This window comes from Salvelinus alpinus, chromosome 16, assembly GCF_045679555.1.
Source record: "Salvelinus alpinus chromosome 16, SLU_Salpinus.1, whole genome shotgun sequence".
In the NCBI taxonomy this organism is placed as follows: Eukaryota; Metazoa; Chordata; class Actinopteri; order Salmoniformes; family Salmonidae; genus Salvelinus; species Salvelinus alpinus.
In genome coordinates, this window is record NC_092101.1 from 13,430,117 (window position 1) to 13,447,196 (window position 17,080).

Genomic DNA, 17,080 nt, shown 5'->3' on the forward strand with positions numbered 1-17,080 from the left:
CCATTTACTTGGCTGTGCCTTACCTGGTTGTGAGTAAATTGGAGATTGTCTTCTTCGGGCTAATGAGGGTGATGGAGAGATCTCCACGTCTGCTATAGGTCAGTGTGAGACGTGCCTGGATGTGCTCCAGAGACCGAATCCAATTCCGGGTGCCATGACAAGCTGTCACATTCCACCTCAATGTTAGTTTCATGCGGAATTCACTATCGAACAGACATAAAATAAAGTATAACAAATCTAACCGGCCAAGTTGGTATTATGATTTGGTTTAATGACAGTTCATGCTCAATAAAATCTGAAGATCCTATTTATGTGTACTGTAAACAGCTGTAGAACACACTGATAGGTAGCTGTAGTCCTACTGACTATCCATAAGTGAGATGAAAGTAGAAGGGTGTTTTTTTTACAAGGATCTGGTAATGAGGTCAATGGTGCACTTCTTTTGAGGTTTGACTGTTTTCCATTTACTGGCCAAGTCCACCAGTCTGCCTGCATCCAGGAGCCCATATCCATAGTAATGGCTGACTATAATAAAGCAAATCAGATGGCAGTTTTTATACTCAATTTCATGCCCTACAGTCTAGCAAATCACATCTCAGTATCCCTGAATGGTAAACTACCTAACAATAGAAGGTAGTGCTTTATGTCTCACCAGGTCTACCAACACCATTGGTCCGCCAATCATGCGTTCGAAGATCTGCCAGTCTTGATGCTCGCACCACAAGGTGTTGCACATCACGCCAGGTAAGTCTTGGGCTGTGGGAGAAGTTGGGATTTTATCATCTTTCTCAATGACTCAAAGCCTTACAACAAATACGTTATTGAGTTACAGGTGCACAGAGACAAGGGAGTGGTTACTTTGCCTCCAGAGCCAGTGCAATAATCCCAGCAGCCAGAGGGGCAGAGGCAGAGGTCCCAGTATGGTCAGAGGTGCAGGACTGATGCAGATCAGTGGTGATCTAGAGGGGAAACAACATCCAGGTATTTTGTTGAGGCTCTGCTTACTGTTGCTGTAGGTGGTGAATGTGAGATAAATATTGACCTCTTTCAAGTTCCACACATCTTCAGCAACCTCTTGCATTCATGTGACTACTTTTTAAGCATGATTATTCTAAAGCTAAACTAGTCAAAGATTTATCAGAATGCTTTGTCATTCTAAATGCATATTTGCACAGTGCTTTCGGAAAGTATTCAGACCCCTTGACTTTTTCCACATTTTGTTACGTTACAGCCTTATTCTAAAATTGGTTAAATAAAAATAATTCCTCAATCTACACACAATACCCCATAATGACAAAGTGAAAACAGGTTTTTAGAAATGTTTGCAAATTTACATACAGTTGAAGTCGGACGTTTACATACACTTAGGTTGGAGTCATTAAAACTTGTCTTTGAACCACTCCACAAATTTCTTGTTAACAAACTATAGTTTTGGTAAGTCGGTTAGGACATCTGCTTTGTGCATGACACAAGTCATTTTCCCAACAATTGTTTACAGTCAGATTATTTCACTTATAACTCACTGTATCACAATTCCAGTGGGTCAGAAGTTTACATACACAAGTTGACTGTGCCTTTAAACAGCTTGGAAAATTCCAGAAAATTATGTCATGGCTTTAGAAGCTTCTGATAGGCTAATTGACATCATTTGAGTCAATTGGAGGTGTGCCTGTGGATGTATTTCAAGGCCTACCTTCAAACTGCCTCTTTGCTTGACATCATGGGAAAATCTAAATAAATCAGCCAAGACCTCAGAAAAGAAATTGTAGACCTCCACAAGTCTGGTTCATCCTTGGGAGCAATTTCCAAACGCCTGAAGGTACCACGTTCATCTGTATAAAAAAATAGTACGCAAGTATAAACACCATGGGACCACGCAGTCGTCATATTGCTCAGGAAGGAGATGCGTTCTGTCTCCTAGAGATTAACTTATTTTGGTGCGAAAAGTGCAAATCAATCCCAGAACAACAGCAAAGGACTTTGTGAAGATGCTGGAGGAAACAGGTACAAAAGTGTCTATAGCCACAGTAAAACGAGTCCTATATTGACATAACCTGAAAGGCCGCTCAGCAAGGAAGAAGCCACTGCTCCAAAACCGCCATAAAAAAGCCAGACTACACTTTGCAACTGCACATGGGGACAAAGATCGTACTTTTTGGAGAAATGTCCGCTGGTCTGATGAAACAAAAATAGAACTGTTTGTCCATAATGACCATTCTTATGTTTGGAGGAAAAAGGGGGAGGCTTGCAAGCTGAAGAACACCATCCCAACCGTGAAGCACGGGGGTGGCAGCATCATGTCGTGGGGGTGCTTTGCTGCAGGAGGGACTGGTGCCCTTCACAAAATAGATGGCATCATGTGGAAGGACAATTATGTGGATATATTGAAGCAACATCTCAAGACATCAGTCAGGAAGTTAAAGCTTGGTCACAAATGGGTCTTTCAAATGGACAATGACCCCAAACATACTTCCAAAAGTGTGGCAAAATGGCTTAAGGACAACAAAGTCAAGGTATTGGAGTGGCCATCACAAAGCCCCGACCTCAATCCTATAGAAAATTTGTGGGCAGAACTGAAAAAGCTTGAGCGAGCAAGGAGGCCTATAAAACCTGGCTCAGTTACACCAGCTCTGTCAGGAGGAATGGGCCAAAATTCACCCAACTTATTGTGGGAAGCTTGTGGAAGGCTACCCGCAACGTTTGACTCAAGTTAAACTATTTAAAGGCAATGTTACCAAATACTAATTGAGTGTATGTAAACTTCTGACCCACTGGGAATGTGATGAAAGAAATAAAAGCTGAAATAAATCATTCTCTCTACTATTATTCTGACATTTCACATTCTTAAAATAAAGTGGTGATCCTAACTGACCTAAGACAGGACATTTTTACTAGGATTAAATGTTAGGAATTGTGAAAAACTGAGTTTAAATGTATTTGGCTAAGGTGTATGTAAACTTCCGACTTCAACTGCAAGTATTAATAAAAAAGTATTCAGACCCTTTGCTATGAGACTCGAAATTGAGCTCAGGTGCATCCTGTTTCCATTGATCATCCTTGAGATGTTTTTACAACATGATTGGAGTCCACCTGTGGTAAATTCAATTGATTGGACATGATTTGGAAAGGCACACACACCTGTCTATATAAGGTCCCACAGTTGACAGTGCATGTCAGAGCAAAAACCAGGTCATGAGGTCAGAAGAATTGTCCGTAGAGCTCCGAGACAGGATTGTGTCGAGGCACAGATCTGAGGAAGGGTACAACAAAATTTCTGCAGCATCGAAGGTCCCCAAGAACACAGTGGCCTCCATCATTCTTAAATGGAAGAAGTTTTGGAACAACCAAGACTCTTCCTAGAGCTGGCCGCCCAGCCAAACTGAGCAACAGGGGAGAAGGGCCTTGGTCAGGGAGGTAACCAAGAACCTGATGGTCATTCTGACAGAGCTCTAGAGTTCCTCTGTGGATATGGGAGAACCTTCCAGAAGGACAACCATCTCTGCAGCACTCCACCAATAAGGCTTTTATGGTAGAGTGGCCAGACGGTTCACCTTCCAACAGGACAACGACCCTAAGCACACAGTCAAGACAACACAGGAGTGGCTTCAGGATAAGTCTCTGAATGTCCTTGAGTGGCCCAGCTAGAGCCCGGACCTAAACCCGATCGAACATCTGTGGGGAGACCTGAAAATAGCTGTGCAGCAACGTTCCCCATCCAACCTGACAGAGCATGAGAGGATCTGCAGAGAAAAATGGGAGAAACTCCCCAAATACAGGTGTGCCAAGCTTGTAGCGTCATACCCAAGAAGACTTGATGCTGTAATCACTGCCAAAGGTGCACAATCAACAGCCTGGTCAACTTGTATGCAAAGTAGCTTTTCATGAGGCAAATGGTGGTCACACCAGATACTGACAGATTTTTTGATCCACGCCCCTACCGTTTCAAGGTATCTCTGGCCAACAGATGCAAAGCTGTATTCCCAGTCATGTGAAATCCATGCTCCCGAGTGGCACAGTGGTCTAAGGCACTGCATCACAGTGCTGAAGGTGTCACTACAGACCCTGGTTTGATTCCAGGCTGTATCACAACCAGACGTGATTGGGAGTCTGATAGGGCGGCGCACAATTGGCCCAGCGTCGTCCGGGTTTGGCCGGGGTAGGCCGTCATTGTCAATAAGAATTTGTTCTTAACGGACTTGCCTAGTTTAAAAAAACTATTTTTTTTAATGTACTCATTTCCTTATATGAACTGTAACTCAGTAACATTTTGAAATGGTTACATGTTGCGTTTATATTTTTGTTCAGTATATATATGAATGTTGAAAACAATAACATGGTATGAGTTGGGAAAAAAACACTTACAATTCTGTGGTGTTGAAAGCTTACACCACTGTAGGTAGTTGTTAGAATGGCCGAGCAGGGTTCACTGTAGAAGGGCAGAGTTCCCTTCTCGGTGGTACTACCAACAGACAATGTGTAAATGCTGTTGGTGTAGCCATCGCAGTTGCAGTTGTCAAAGCTGGCGCCCCCATTGCCTGAAGCCCAGACGTAAATGGAACCCAAGCCACCTCGGCCCTGTAAGGTATTGAAGTTGCTTTTTAATACTCATTGTATGATCTTACTGCAAAAAAGTATTTAGTCAGCCACCAATTGTGCAAGTTCTCCCACTTAAAAAGATGAGAGAGGCCTGTAATTTTCATCATAGGTACACTTCAACTATGATAGACAAAATGAGAAAAAAAAATCCAGAAAATCACATTGTAGGATTTTTATGAATTTATTAGCAAATTATGGCGGAAAATAAGTATTTGGTCAATAGCAAAAGTTTCTCAATACTTTGTTATATACCCTTTGTTGGCAATGACAGAGGTCAAACGTTTTCTGTAAGTCTTCACAAGGTTTTCACACACTGTTGCTGGTATTTTGGCCCATTCCTCCATGCAGATCTCCTCTAGAGCAGTGATGTATTGGGGCTGTTGCTGGGCAACACGGACTTTCAACTCCCTCCAAAGATTTTCTATGGGGTTGAGACCTGGAGACTGGCTAGGCCACTCCAGGACCTTGAAATGCTTCTTACGAAGCCACTCCTTCGTTGCCCGGGTGGTGTGTTTGGGATCATTGTCATGCTGAAAGACCCAGCCACGTTTCATCTTCAATGCCCTTGCTGATGGAAGGAGGTTTTCACTCAAAATCTCACGATACATGGTCCCATTCATTCTTTCCTTTACACGGATCAGTCGTCCTGGTCCCTTTGCAGAAAAACAGCCCCAAAGCATGATGTTTCCACCCCCATGCTTCACAGTAGGTATGGTGTTCTTTGGATGCAACTCAGCATTCTTTGTCCTCCAAACACGACGAGTTGAGTTTTTACCAAAAAGTTCTATTTTGGTTTCATCTGACATTCTCCCAATCTTCTTCTGGATCATCCAAATGCTCTCTAGCAAACTTCAGACGGGCCTGGACATGTACTGGCTTAAGCAGGGGGACACGTCTGACACTGCAGGATTTGAGTCTCTGGCGGCGTAGTGTGTTACGGATGGTAGGCTTTATTACTTTGGTCCCAGCTCTCTGCAGGTCATTCACTAGGTCCCCCCGTGTGGTTCTGGGATTTTTGCTCACCGTTCTTGTGATCATTTTGACCCCACGGGGTGAGATCTTGCGTGGAGCCCCAGATCGAGGGAGATTATCAGTGGTCTTGTATGTCTTCCATTTCCTAATAATTGCTCCCACAGTTGATTTCTTCAAACCAAGCTGCTTACCTATTGCAGATTCAGTCTTCCCAGCCTGGTGCAGGTCTACAATTTTGTTTCTGGTGTCCTTTGACAGCCCTTTGGTCTTGGCCATAGTGGAGTTTGGAGTGTGACTGTTTGAGGTTGTGGACAGGTGTCTTTTATACTGATAACAAGTTCAAACAGGTGCCATTAATAAAGGTAACGAGTGGAGGACAGAGGAGCCTCTTAAAGAAGAAGTTACAGGTCTGTGAGAGCCAGAAATCTTGCTTGTTTGTAGGTGACCAAATACTTATTTTCCACCATAATTTGCAAATAAATTCATTAAAAATCCTACAATGTGATTTTCTGGATTTTTTCCCCTCATTTTGTCTGTCATAGTTGAAGTGTACCTATGATGAGAATTACAGGACTCTCTCATCTTTTTAAGTGGGAGAACTTGCACAATTGGTGGCTGACTAAATACTTTTTTGCCCCACTGTACTTTGCCTCCAGAATCTTCAACCAACGGATTGGTACTACTGATGAAACAGGTAATATAGGATGACCAGTACAAGTTGTATCATACATTGCTTATGCCTCTGATAAAGGCTTCTTTAGCTAATGTGTTTGGCCCCTCCAAATTCCTCCCCAAATCTTCAGGTCCCCAGCTTGAGCTGTAGATGTCAATGTGCTTCTGATTCAAGTTTAAGGACATGGCTTCTATCAGGTCAGTCACTTGTCCATCCAACATCCGAACTCCTGGACAGAACAGAGCAAAAGCCAGGGTGGAAATTAAAGCTGGATAATTACCGTATTGTTCTATATACTATTAACAGAGAGAATTATTTAATGTATAGGTAATACTTGCCTCCGATCTTGGCCTGATATGCCACTCCAACCCCACACAACCCATTATTTGCCACTGCTGCCACCACCCCAGCACACCGTGTTCCATGCCTATGGAGTAGAGGACAAAAGAGGTTCATCAATGCAGAATGTCATCACATAGTGCAGATCATACTTGTTATAGATGTAATGTCTTGTAGCAGTAAAATCTTAATAACATCACAGCCAAATTACCTCTTTGGTCTGGTCAGAGAGTATTGAGTCTCTGGGTTGGGGTCATTATCATTCATGTCATAGCTAGCCAGTGGATCCTACAGGTACAATGCAATGCTCGTTTTTTTTCTACTGATGGATCATTTTCCATTTGTCTTCATGATTAACAAAATGCAATCATTTGCCCCTACAACAATAATCATCTCGATAGCTCACATAATTTTCAGCAAGGTCTGGGTGGCTTGTCTCTAGGCCATCGTCTAAAATGGACACCACTACCCCTTTGCCTGTGTAGCCTCGAGCCCAGGCAGCCACCACATTCTGATTAAAGGCCTCACTCTGGAAAAGCAGAGGCCTACAGTTACAATTTATTTTTTCCAAAACAGGGATTACCATATGTTTTCACTCAAGGCAGAAACCCCTCAAACAGCAGAATAAAAATCTAAAGAGCTTCTTATTATGGAAATAAACTTCAAACAAAAATGAAATAATAATGTTGACATGTACCAGGTACCACTGCTGATTGAAAAATGGATCAGTGGGTGCTGTGAAAGAGTGTCTTCTATTTCTACTCCTTCCAGATTGCTGTGCAAACCAAAGCACCTGAGAAACAGGTAGATCATTACACTCATCACAATAAGAGCAATACTGGGACTGGTTATCACAGACAATTTTAGAAAGTGTTTTACAGATCTATTGGCTTTTCACCTTAGGGTCCATTTTCAGTCGAAGATTATGCAAATAGTGTGCCTGCAATGATTGTTTTGCCACCCCTCGTTGCTCCATATGGTAATAGTTGCCATCGGGAAATATCTACAAATATAATATGCCAGATGAAATGAGATCCTACTAGCAAGTCATATTATGCCAAAAGATCTAACTATAAAAAATACAAATCATTATATTGCATAAATAAACAGTGAACTAACATTAACATAATTGTTTTACCTTTCCCAAGATATGGAAACCATGTTTCTTTGCAATCTTGTTGATTTGTTCAGAAGTGCCACTTAAATATAGAGCCCAACTGTTGGTGTAGATGACCTCTGCATAAATTGTGCACACATACACCATACACAAAGAGCAACTAATGTACAGGTACCTCATGCTGGCTTCTTTTTTTAACTGTTCAGCTGACTTATTTTTGGTCTTAAGGAAACAACCCTTTCATTTTGCGAACTCTCATGCCTCCAACATGACTAACTGATTTTGACAAGTTGTATCACTAACTAACGGTTGTTGTTTGACATTCGAACAGGCCTCCATGCGCATGATCAATAAATATTCCCGCCACAGATTGGCGCCCAATTATCGCATTATGAAGTCAGTTTTGCGTTGTAATGGGCTATGATTTGGGTTGTGTAAACTGATCCTGGATCTGTTCTGATCTACTGGCTAATGTGACATTATGTTCTACACCTTTGTTTTTTACTTTGAGCAATTCACTTCGAAAGTTCAGACCAATCAATAGGCCTACGTTTTAATAATATACAGACATTTTTGTAGTCCTGTCAACAAAAATATATGGAAGAGAGCGCCCCAAATGGTTCTATCGTGTAAGCATAGTCACCGGAAGTCCTAGCTATTATATTTGCTTATGATGGCGGCGTTGGTGGGTGAGTGATGTTTTGGCTAAAACGTAAAGCTAGTTACTGGAACATATCATTCTGAAAAATATCTAAATAATTTATCTCACAAATATTACACTTTTGTATGGTTTCCGATTAATTTATTATATTGGTTGTTCGTGACATGTTTTTGCTATCACAACGGTTTGTAATCCCTGACCTTGCAAGTTAGTTAGCTGCTAGCACTCCAGAACCCCTGGCTTGATCAGAAACAACTCTGTCTATGTTAATTAGCAAATGCTGTTTGTTTGTGTAGTTAGCTAGCTATAAAGGTAGCACGCGTGAAGTTTCTCAGACATTGTACATGGTTATTAACGTCTGAATGGTAATCTAGTAAAGACCAATACATGTCCCCGTTTTACATAAGAGCAATGGCTCATAGTGCTAGCTAGTTAAGTAACGTTAGTTAGGGGCTCCCGAGAGGCGTCACTACAGACACCCTGGTTCAAATCCAGGCTGTATCACAACCGGCCGTGATTGGGAGTCCCATAAGGCGTCGCACAATTGGCCCAGAGTGGTCCGGGTTTGGCCGGTGTAGGCCGCCATTGTAAATAATAATTTGTTCTTAACAGACTTGCCTAGTTAAATAAAACATTTGTAAAACATGGATGGTAGCTACTGTCGCTAACGTTATTCATATTTCTATCACAAACGTCAGTCAGCTTGTTATATCACCCAAGAAAGCGCACTGCCTTGTCTATAGCCAATATTTCGATGTGTCCCGCAAGTAACTGTTACGTTATCTAAATAAAACCTACAGATACATTTGTTGACATTGTGCTTCTTTTTGTCTTTCCTGTGCAGTTCCTCGCCTCGCCGCGTTTGGTACCTTTTCATCAAGGTAAGCATAACGTTAGGCAAATTACGCAGTTAAGGTGATTAAACTAAGACAGGCCTAGGATTTACTATAGTTGGTAACAGGTTCTTTCTGTTTTCAAATCACCAGTAACCTTGTGAAATGTTTGCTCTTTATTAAATCCTTAAAGTAGTGTAATTTGTGTATTGTTAATGCCATTTAGTTTGTCTTGATGGTCAGTCTGTTGTATTGTAAGGTCGTATTACCTAATCTTTTTCTACCACACAGATCCATTTCAGTATTTGCGATACAACCGAGCTTGTCGCTACACCACATTGCTAAAAGTGGCAATGCTACATGGTAAGGGAGGTCCCGTAAACGTCTCAATTTGTCAAAACATTTGTTTGAGTACTTCATATTACCTAATTTTCTTCCAGTGTGGTTTCAGTCAGAGAGAAAAGCACAGCGGTGGCTGCTGCCAAGCCCGCTGCAGTAACAAGCAGCAAGGGAGAGTATGTTATCACTAAGCTGGATGATCTGGTGAATTGGGCACGCAGGGTAAGTCAATGCCACACCGCAAGTACTCTATGTTCTTCAATGGTATATGGTCCATTTTGAATGTTTGTGTCAATCTTTCAATAAGAAAATCAAGAAGTGCACCCCTCCATCTAAAACTCCTTTGTGACATTCTCTATTCTGTTGCTGACTGGCTGCCAGTCAAACAACTGTCAAAATGATTAAACTAACTACAGAGGACAGCACCGTATGATCACAGGTATTCCTCTAAACCAGCCTTAAGCTTTTTTTTTGGAACTCAGCCGGGTCTCAACTTACTGTGTATTCTACTTTTCAGACTCAACAAGGTGCAATTTCTACATTTGGTTGTGCATGAGAAGTTTTTATTTTGTTAATCACTGACAGTCACTCAATTAGCCATGTCAGCTAACAATTTTTAGAGTGGTAAAAATACCGACCGGGCACATGTCCACGGGCCCTGACCCACACTGTACAAAATGGTGCTGACAGAGAGGGCTGCCTCGCTTCTAGTCCTTAGGAAACTTTGCAGTATTTATTTTATTTATTATTTTTGTTAGCCCAGAAAATCTTAGGTGTTATTACATACAGCCGGGAAGAACTATTAGATATCAGAGCGGCGTGAACTTACCAGGAATACGACTTTCCCGAAGCGGTTCCTTGGTCCGAACTATCCAAGGCATTTGAGATGATTCTAGGGACTGACCCAAAACGACACCGCCAGAGAAGAGGTAGACGGAGCTGTCTTCTGGTCAGAATTCAAAGGCGCACACTCCACTCAACGCTTCCGAGTATATTACTCCCCAATGTCCAGTCTCTAGATAACAAGGTAGAAACTAAATTAGGGCAAGGGTTGCTTTCCAGAGAGACAGGGATTGTACATACTCTGTTTCGCAGAAACATGACTCAATCGGGATATGCTGTTGGAGTCAATACAGTCACCTGGGTTCTTTGTATGTCGCGCCGACAGGAATAAACATCTCTCCGGGAAGAAGGGTGGGGGGTGTATGTTTCATGATTAATGACTCATGGTGTAATTGTAACAACCATACAGGAACTCAAGTCTTTTTGTTCACCTGACCTAGAATTCCTCACAATCAAATGCCGACCGTGTTATCTCCCAAGACAATTCTCCTCGGTTATTGTCACAGCTGTGTATACCCCTCCAGCCGATACCACAATGGCCCTCAAGAAACGATATATCCTGAGACTCCGTTTATTTTAGCTAGGGATTTTAACAAAGCAAATTTGAGATCAAGGCTACCTAAATTCTATCAACATATCGACTGTAGCACTCGCACTGGAAAAACACTGGACCACTGTTTACTCTAACTTCCGCGATGCATACAAGGCCCTACCCCGCCCTTCTTTTGGCAAATCTGACCACGACTCCATTTTGCTCCTCCCTTCCTATAGGCAGAAACTCAAACAGGATGTACCCGTGTTAAGAACTATTCAACGCTGGTCTGACCAATCGGAATTCACTCTTCAAGACTGTTTTGATCACGCAGACTGGGACATTTTCCAGGTAGCCTCAGATAATAATATCGACATATACGCTGATTAAGCGAGTGAGTTTATAAGGAAGTGCATAGGAGATGTTGTACCTACCGTGACTATTAAAACCTACCATAACCAGAAACCGTGGATAGATGGCGGCATTCGAGCAAAACTGAAAGCACGAACATACTTATTTAACCATGGAAAGGTGACTGAGATTATGGCCGAATACAAACAATGTAGTTTTTCCCTCCGCAAGGCAATTAAGCGAAATGTCTGTATAGAGACAAGTCGCAATTCAATGGCTCAGAAACAAGACGTATATGGCAGGGTCTACAGACAATCAGACTACCAAAAAAAAAAACAGCCACGTCACGGACACCATCTTGCTTCCAGACAAACAAAACACCTTCTTTGCCCGCTTTGAGGATAATCCACCCACAGACAGTGTGGTGAAGGGGCAAAAGCGCCTCTTCATCCTCAGGAGGCTGAAGAAATTTTTCTTGTCACCTAAAACCATCACAAACTTTTACAGATGCACAATTGAGAGCATCCTGTCGGGCTGCATAACCTCCTGGTACAGCAACTGCACCGCCCACAACCGCAAGGCTCTCCAGAGGGTGGTGCAGTCTGCACAACGAATCACCGGGGGCAAACTACCTGCCCTCCCAGACACCTACAGCACCCAATGTCACAGGAAGGCCAAAAAGATCATCAAGGACAACAACCACACGTGCCACTGCCTGTTCTTCCCTCTACCATCCAGAAGGCCAGGTCAGTACAGGTGCATCAAAGCTGGGACCGAGAGACTGAAAAACAGCTTCTATCAAGGCCATCAGACTGCTAAACAGCCATCACTTACACAGAGGCTGCTGCCTGCATACAGACTTGAAATCATTGGCCACTTTAATAAATGGATCACTAATCACTTTACTAGTGCCACTTTTAATAATGTTTACATATCTTGCATTACTCATCTCATATGTACGGTTGAAGTCGGAAGTTTACATACACTTAGGTTGGAGTCATTAAAACGAGTTTTTCAACCACGCCAAAACTATAGTTTGTTAACAAGAAATCTGTGGAAAGTCGGTTTGGACATTGCTTTGTGCATGACACATGTAAGTTTTCCAACAATTGTTTACAGACAGACTATTTCACTTATTCACTGTATCACAATTCCAGTGGGTCAGAAGTTTACACACTAAGTTGACTGTGCCTTTTAAACAGTTTGGAAAATTCCAGAAAATGATGTCATGGCTTTAGAAGTTTGCAACTGCGCATGGGGACAAAGATCGTATTTTTTGGAGAAATGTCCTCTGGTCTGATGAAACAAAAAAAGAACTGTTTGGCCATAATGACCATTCTTATGTTTGGAGGAAAAAGGGGGAGGCTTGCAAGCTGAAGAACACCATCCCAACCGTGAAGCACGGGGGTGGCAGCATCATGTTGTGGGGGTGCTTTGCTGCAGGAGGGACTGGTGCTCTTCACAAAATAGATGGCATCATGAGGAAGGACAATTATGTGGATATATTGAAGCAACATCTCAAGACATCAGTCAGGAAGTTAAAGCTTGGTCACAAATGTGTCTTCCAAATGGACAGTGACCCCAAGCGTACCTCCAAAGTTGTGGAAAATGGCTTAAGGACAACAAAGTCAAGGTATTGGAGTGGCCATCACAAAGCCCTGACCTCAATCCTATAGAACATTTGTGGGCAGAACTGAAAAAGCTTGTGTGAGCAAGGAGGCCTACAAACCTGACTCAATTACACCAGCTCTGTCATGAGGAATGGGCCAAAATTCACCCAACTTATTGTGGGAAGCTTGTGGAAGGCTACCCAAAACGTTTGACCCAAGTTAAACAATTTAAAGGCAATGCTACCAAATACTAATTGAGTGTACATAAACTGGCTGAGCGGGATGGAGATTATAACATTACATGGCCAAGATGTTCTAACGTTCATAGATGACCAGCAGGGTCAAATAATAATAATCAGTGGTTGTTGAGGGTGCAACATGTCAGCACCTCAGGAGTAAATGTCAGTTGGCTTTTCATAGCCGATCATTCAGATGTCGAGACAGCAGGTGCGGTAGAGGGAGTTGAAAACAGCAGGTCCGGTGAACAGGTCAGGGTTCCATAGCCGCAGGCAGAACAGTTGAAACTGGAGCAGCAGCACGACCAAGTGGACTGGGTACAGCAAGGAGTCATCAGGCCAGGTAGTGCTGAGGCATGGTCCTAGGGCTCAAGTCCTCCGAGAGAGGGAGCGAGAGAGAATCAGAGGTAGCATATTTAAATTCACACAGGACACTGGATAAGACAGGAGAAATACTCCAGATATAACAGACTGACCCTAGCCCCCCCGACACAAACTATTTCAGCATAATTACTGGAGGGTCGGGAGACACTGTGGCCCCGTCCGACTATACACCCGGACAGGGCCAACCAGGCAGGATAACTCCACCCACTTTGCCAAAGCACAGCCCCCACACCACTAGAGGGATATCTTCAACCACTAACCCGGACACGAAGATCACGTCAGAGATTCAACCCGCTCAAGTGACGCACCCCTCCTAGGGACGGCATGGAAGAGCACCAGTGACTCACTCAGATATTGCTGCACTGTCGGAACTAGAAGCACAAGCATTTCGCTACACTTGCAATAACATCTGCTGACCATGTGTATGTGACCAATAAAATTATTTTATTTGATTGATTTTGTTAGTCACTCTCACTCAGATATCACGTTAACATGGCATAAGTCATGGCAAAATGTGTAGAATTGCAGGAAATTAGCTTTTAAACAACTTACAATTGTTTTCTTCTCTGCCATCAAGAGGGGGGCCACTAAAATGTTTTGCCCAAGAGGTGTGGGGTCCCCCAGCCATATCTCGCTTTTCTTTTCACCAGAGATTAATCAGGGAAAAACATTGACTGACTCGGTGATCTTTGTTCAGATTGCTTTGTAGACTTATCAGTCCAATCGGTTTTTGTGTTTCTACATTAGAGCTCCCTATGGCCCATGACGTTTGGACTGGCGTGCTGTGCGGTGGAGATGATGCACATGGCGGCTCCTCGTTATGACATGGACCGGTTTGGAGTGGTGTTCAGAGCCAGCCCCAGACAGTCCGACGTCATGATTGTGGCAGGCACCCTGACCAACAAGATGGCCCCCGCTTTGCGCAAGGTATTTGACTGAAGGACGTTTCTTTGGAGAAAGGAGTTCTGTATTTGCTTTTATTGAGTGTATGACTTCACCATGATGTTCATTATTTCCCCTAGGTTTATGACCAGATGCCTGAGCCAAGATATGTAATTTCCATGGGAAGGTAAAGTATTGTCGTAATATGATTAGATTTAAACAGAAACATTTTAGTGGTTATCTAGTTTGAAATGGATCTCATGATTGCCTTAACTTTTTCCATTTAAAAACACCTGATTGTTTAACACAACCTCCCTAAAGTTAACTGCTTCTACCGATTTGTGATTTATTTCCCCACACCAAGATTTACCATTACACAGTGCTTTTACAGTGTTTGACATTTTCATCTTGCATTTCATATTTAACTGTTAGTTGAGCCACGTTGTATCTTATTACTCTGTCCTTTAGCTGCGCCAATGGGGGTGGCTACTACCACTACTCTTACGCAGTGGTCAGAGGGTGTGACCGCATCGTACCAGTGGACATATACGTTCCAGGTATCTCATTCTGATTTTGTTCTCTTTAATTATTATGAAACAAATAATTAGTTCTGTCCTGGATATATGTACAGCAATGTGGAAAAGAAACAAATCACAACAATAGCTCTTTTGAAGATTTTATTTTAAACATTTGACTCAAATTGATTGTTTACTTGTCCTCCTGTAGGCTGCCCTCCCACAGCAGAGGCCCTTCTCTACGGGACGCTCCAGTTGCAGAAGAAAATAAAGAGAGAGAAGAAAATGAGGATTTGGTATCGCAAGTGAAATTCTGTCTCTTGCTGTTTGTAAATGTTGTATTTATGGGTGGTCTGGCCACCCAGTAAACCGGTAGGCAATATCCTCAGGAGTCACTCTGGGTATTCTCTGGCTCCTCTTCTCTGTATAAACAATAAAATAAATTTCTTGTCATTAGTTTAACTGTTGTTGTTCTTGGCCCTGCACATATTTTCAGGTATGACATTCATCAATTTCCTCTCAGCAATAGAATAATTTTAACTGAACATTTTAAACAATATTTCTATGGTCATCACTATTTAGATAGTCACATCAGGTCTTTTGTGGTCTATTCTTACCTTTTTGTAATGTGTTGGTGTACTTTATCTGAAGACTATTTGTACTTCAGTCAGTAGATGGTGCACTTGGCACACACACAATTGTTCTATAGAGTTTAGATATTTTCTTCCTTTGTCTCTGGTTCTACCAAATAGTTCCTGTTCGAATACTCAATGTTTCCTTTCTTCCTTGAAGTAATCACTGATCTGACATTAAATTGGTGTAAGCAAGCTTTCCTTGGTATTGCTTTCACCAATTGTCAGATCAGTGTTTACTTCAAGGAACTGAGGTTGGATACAACCTCAAAGTATTGTCACAGGGCCAGTATTTGGTTCTACTCAGCAACACCCAATCCCAAATTAACCCTGTATGCACTTGTGTACATCTTAGACGATTGGTAGGTAGCAATAGGGATATAATTTCACCTAGCCTATCAGGAAGCAGGGTGGAGCTATTAATATTTTATGGGAAAGTTGATAGGTCTAAACCATTTAACATGTTGGCACAAAAAAAGCTCCCCTTGTGTGATTTGGCACGATAAATTACATCCAATCTACATAAAATGTTGAATTGTTGCCCATTCTGCAAGAAATGCAGGTTGATATTTGATAAATCTCATTTTCAGTAACTCATCATTTACCAGGCTCAAGGATTTGTGACCCCATGGTAAATATTTATGGATTCAATTGAATTATTGTGAGAGTTGAAGGTTGTCCAATATCCAGAGGACCTCTATTTAAAAAAAATAAAAAAATTAATGATTGGGGTGTAAGCTACAAATAACACTTATCTATAACCAGGGCCAATAAGTGAGGCAATGTGCCACGACAACTTATCCATTAATGATTAGTTACTTTTTCCTTCTTTACTTAAGGGACTTATTCTGCAGCTTATCCCAGCCCCTCAGGAAATAATTGTTTTCTTGTCAAAAGAGAATGCAATTTTGACCTATATTCAGTCAAATGGCAAATCGAAAGCTGTTTAAACAGGCAGCCCAATTCTGATCTTTTGCCCAATTATTTGGCAAAAGAACTGATGTTTGGTCAAAATACCAATAATTGCTTTTTGAGGTCTGTTAGATTATTTAGAAAATCAAGGTTTGTCGATTTATGTAAATTTTTCTGAATGCTGTAAAAAAAAAAAAACTTTATTTAACTAGGCAAGTCAGTTAAGAACAAATTCTTATTTACAATAACGGCCAAACCCGGATGACGCTGGGCCAATTGTGTGCCGCCTTATGGGACTCCCAATCACGGCCGGATGTGATAGCCTGGATTCGAACCAGGGACTGTAGTGACGCCTCTTGCACTGAGATGCAGTGCCTTTAACCGCTGATCCACTTGTAACACAGAATAAAACGATGAAGATAAGCAGTAATGGGCAGTCACTGCCATCATGGGACTTATCATTTAACTATCCTTTAAAATATTTAACTAGTATATATTACATTAGTTTTATTTGATTATTTCGTTCCAAGTCATCTCATCTCTGTAGAGCTGCTGTCTGACAAAATCACAATTTTAGTAGTTCAAAGTCAACAAGGCATACTTTTATGACTGCTAATCACCAACTATCAATCACTTAGATCATGTATTTTCAG

General features: G+C 41.9%; 2 protein-coding genes across 2 annotated transcripts; one reads left to right on the forward strand and one right to left on the reverse strand.

Annotated features, from left to right (window-relative positions):
* Nucleotides 1–14: 14 nt before the first annotated feature.
* On the reverse strand, nt 15–8,012 carry LOC139540856 (proprotein convertase subtilisin/kexin type 4-like). Its single transcript, XM_071344866.1, has 12 exons — nt 7,719–8,012; nt 7,479–7,583; nt 7,272–7,373; nt 6,987–7,109; nt 6,792–6,868; nt 6,580–6,668; nt 6,298–6,470; nt 4,363–4,575; nt 859–959; nt 653–756; nt 408–525; nt 15–203 (listed from the first exon to the last, which is right to left on the reverse strand). Exons 1-12 carry the CDS (start codon nt 7,875–7,877, stop codon nt 20–22), a joined length of 1,548 nt encoding a protein of 515 aa, XP_071200967.1. The 5' UTR covers nt 7,878–8,012; the 3' UTR covers nt 15–19.
* A 73-nt stretch (nt 8,013–8,085) lies between these two features.
* On the forward strand, nt 8,086–15,339 carry LOC139540859 (NADH-quinone oxidoreductase subunit B-like). Its single transcript, XM_071344871.1, has 8 exons — nt 8,086–8,386; nt 9,203–9,239; nt 9,483–9,554; nt 9,632–9,752; nt 14,234–14,413; nt 14,509–14,555; nt 14,837–14,925; nt 15,095–15,339. The coding sequence occupies exons 1-8, from the start codon at nt 8,368–8,370 to the stop codon at nt 15,190–15,192; spliced, it is 663 nt and encodes a 220-aa protein (XP_071200972.1). The 5' UTR covers nt 8,086–8,367; the 3' UTR covers nt 15,193–15,339.
* Nucleotides 15,340–17,080: the final 1,741 nt, after the last annotated feature.

Coding starts and splice junctions, on each gene's coding strand:
- LOC139540856 (XM_071344866.1), bottom strand. CDS start 7,877: ATGAGGTACCTGTACATTAGTTGCTCTTTGTGTATGGTGTATGTGTGC. Junction 526..652: donor CAATGGTGTTGGTAGACCTG/GTGAGACATAAA, acceptor GCTTTATTATAG/TCAGCCATTACTATGGATAT. Junction 204..407: donor GACCTCATTACCAGATCCTT/GTAAAAAAAACA, acceptor TCTGTTCGATAG/TGAATTCCGCATGAAACTAA.
- LOC139540859 (XM_071344871.1), top strand. Junction 14,556..14,836: donor TATGTAATTTCCATGGGAAG/GTAAAGTATTGT, acceptor TCTGTCCTTTAG/CTGCGCCAATGGGGGTGGCT. Junction 14,926..15,094: donor AGTGGACATATACGTTCCAG/GTATCTCATTCT, acceptor GTCCTCCTGTAG/GCTGCCCTCCCACAGCAGAG.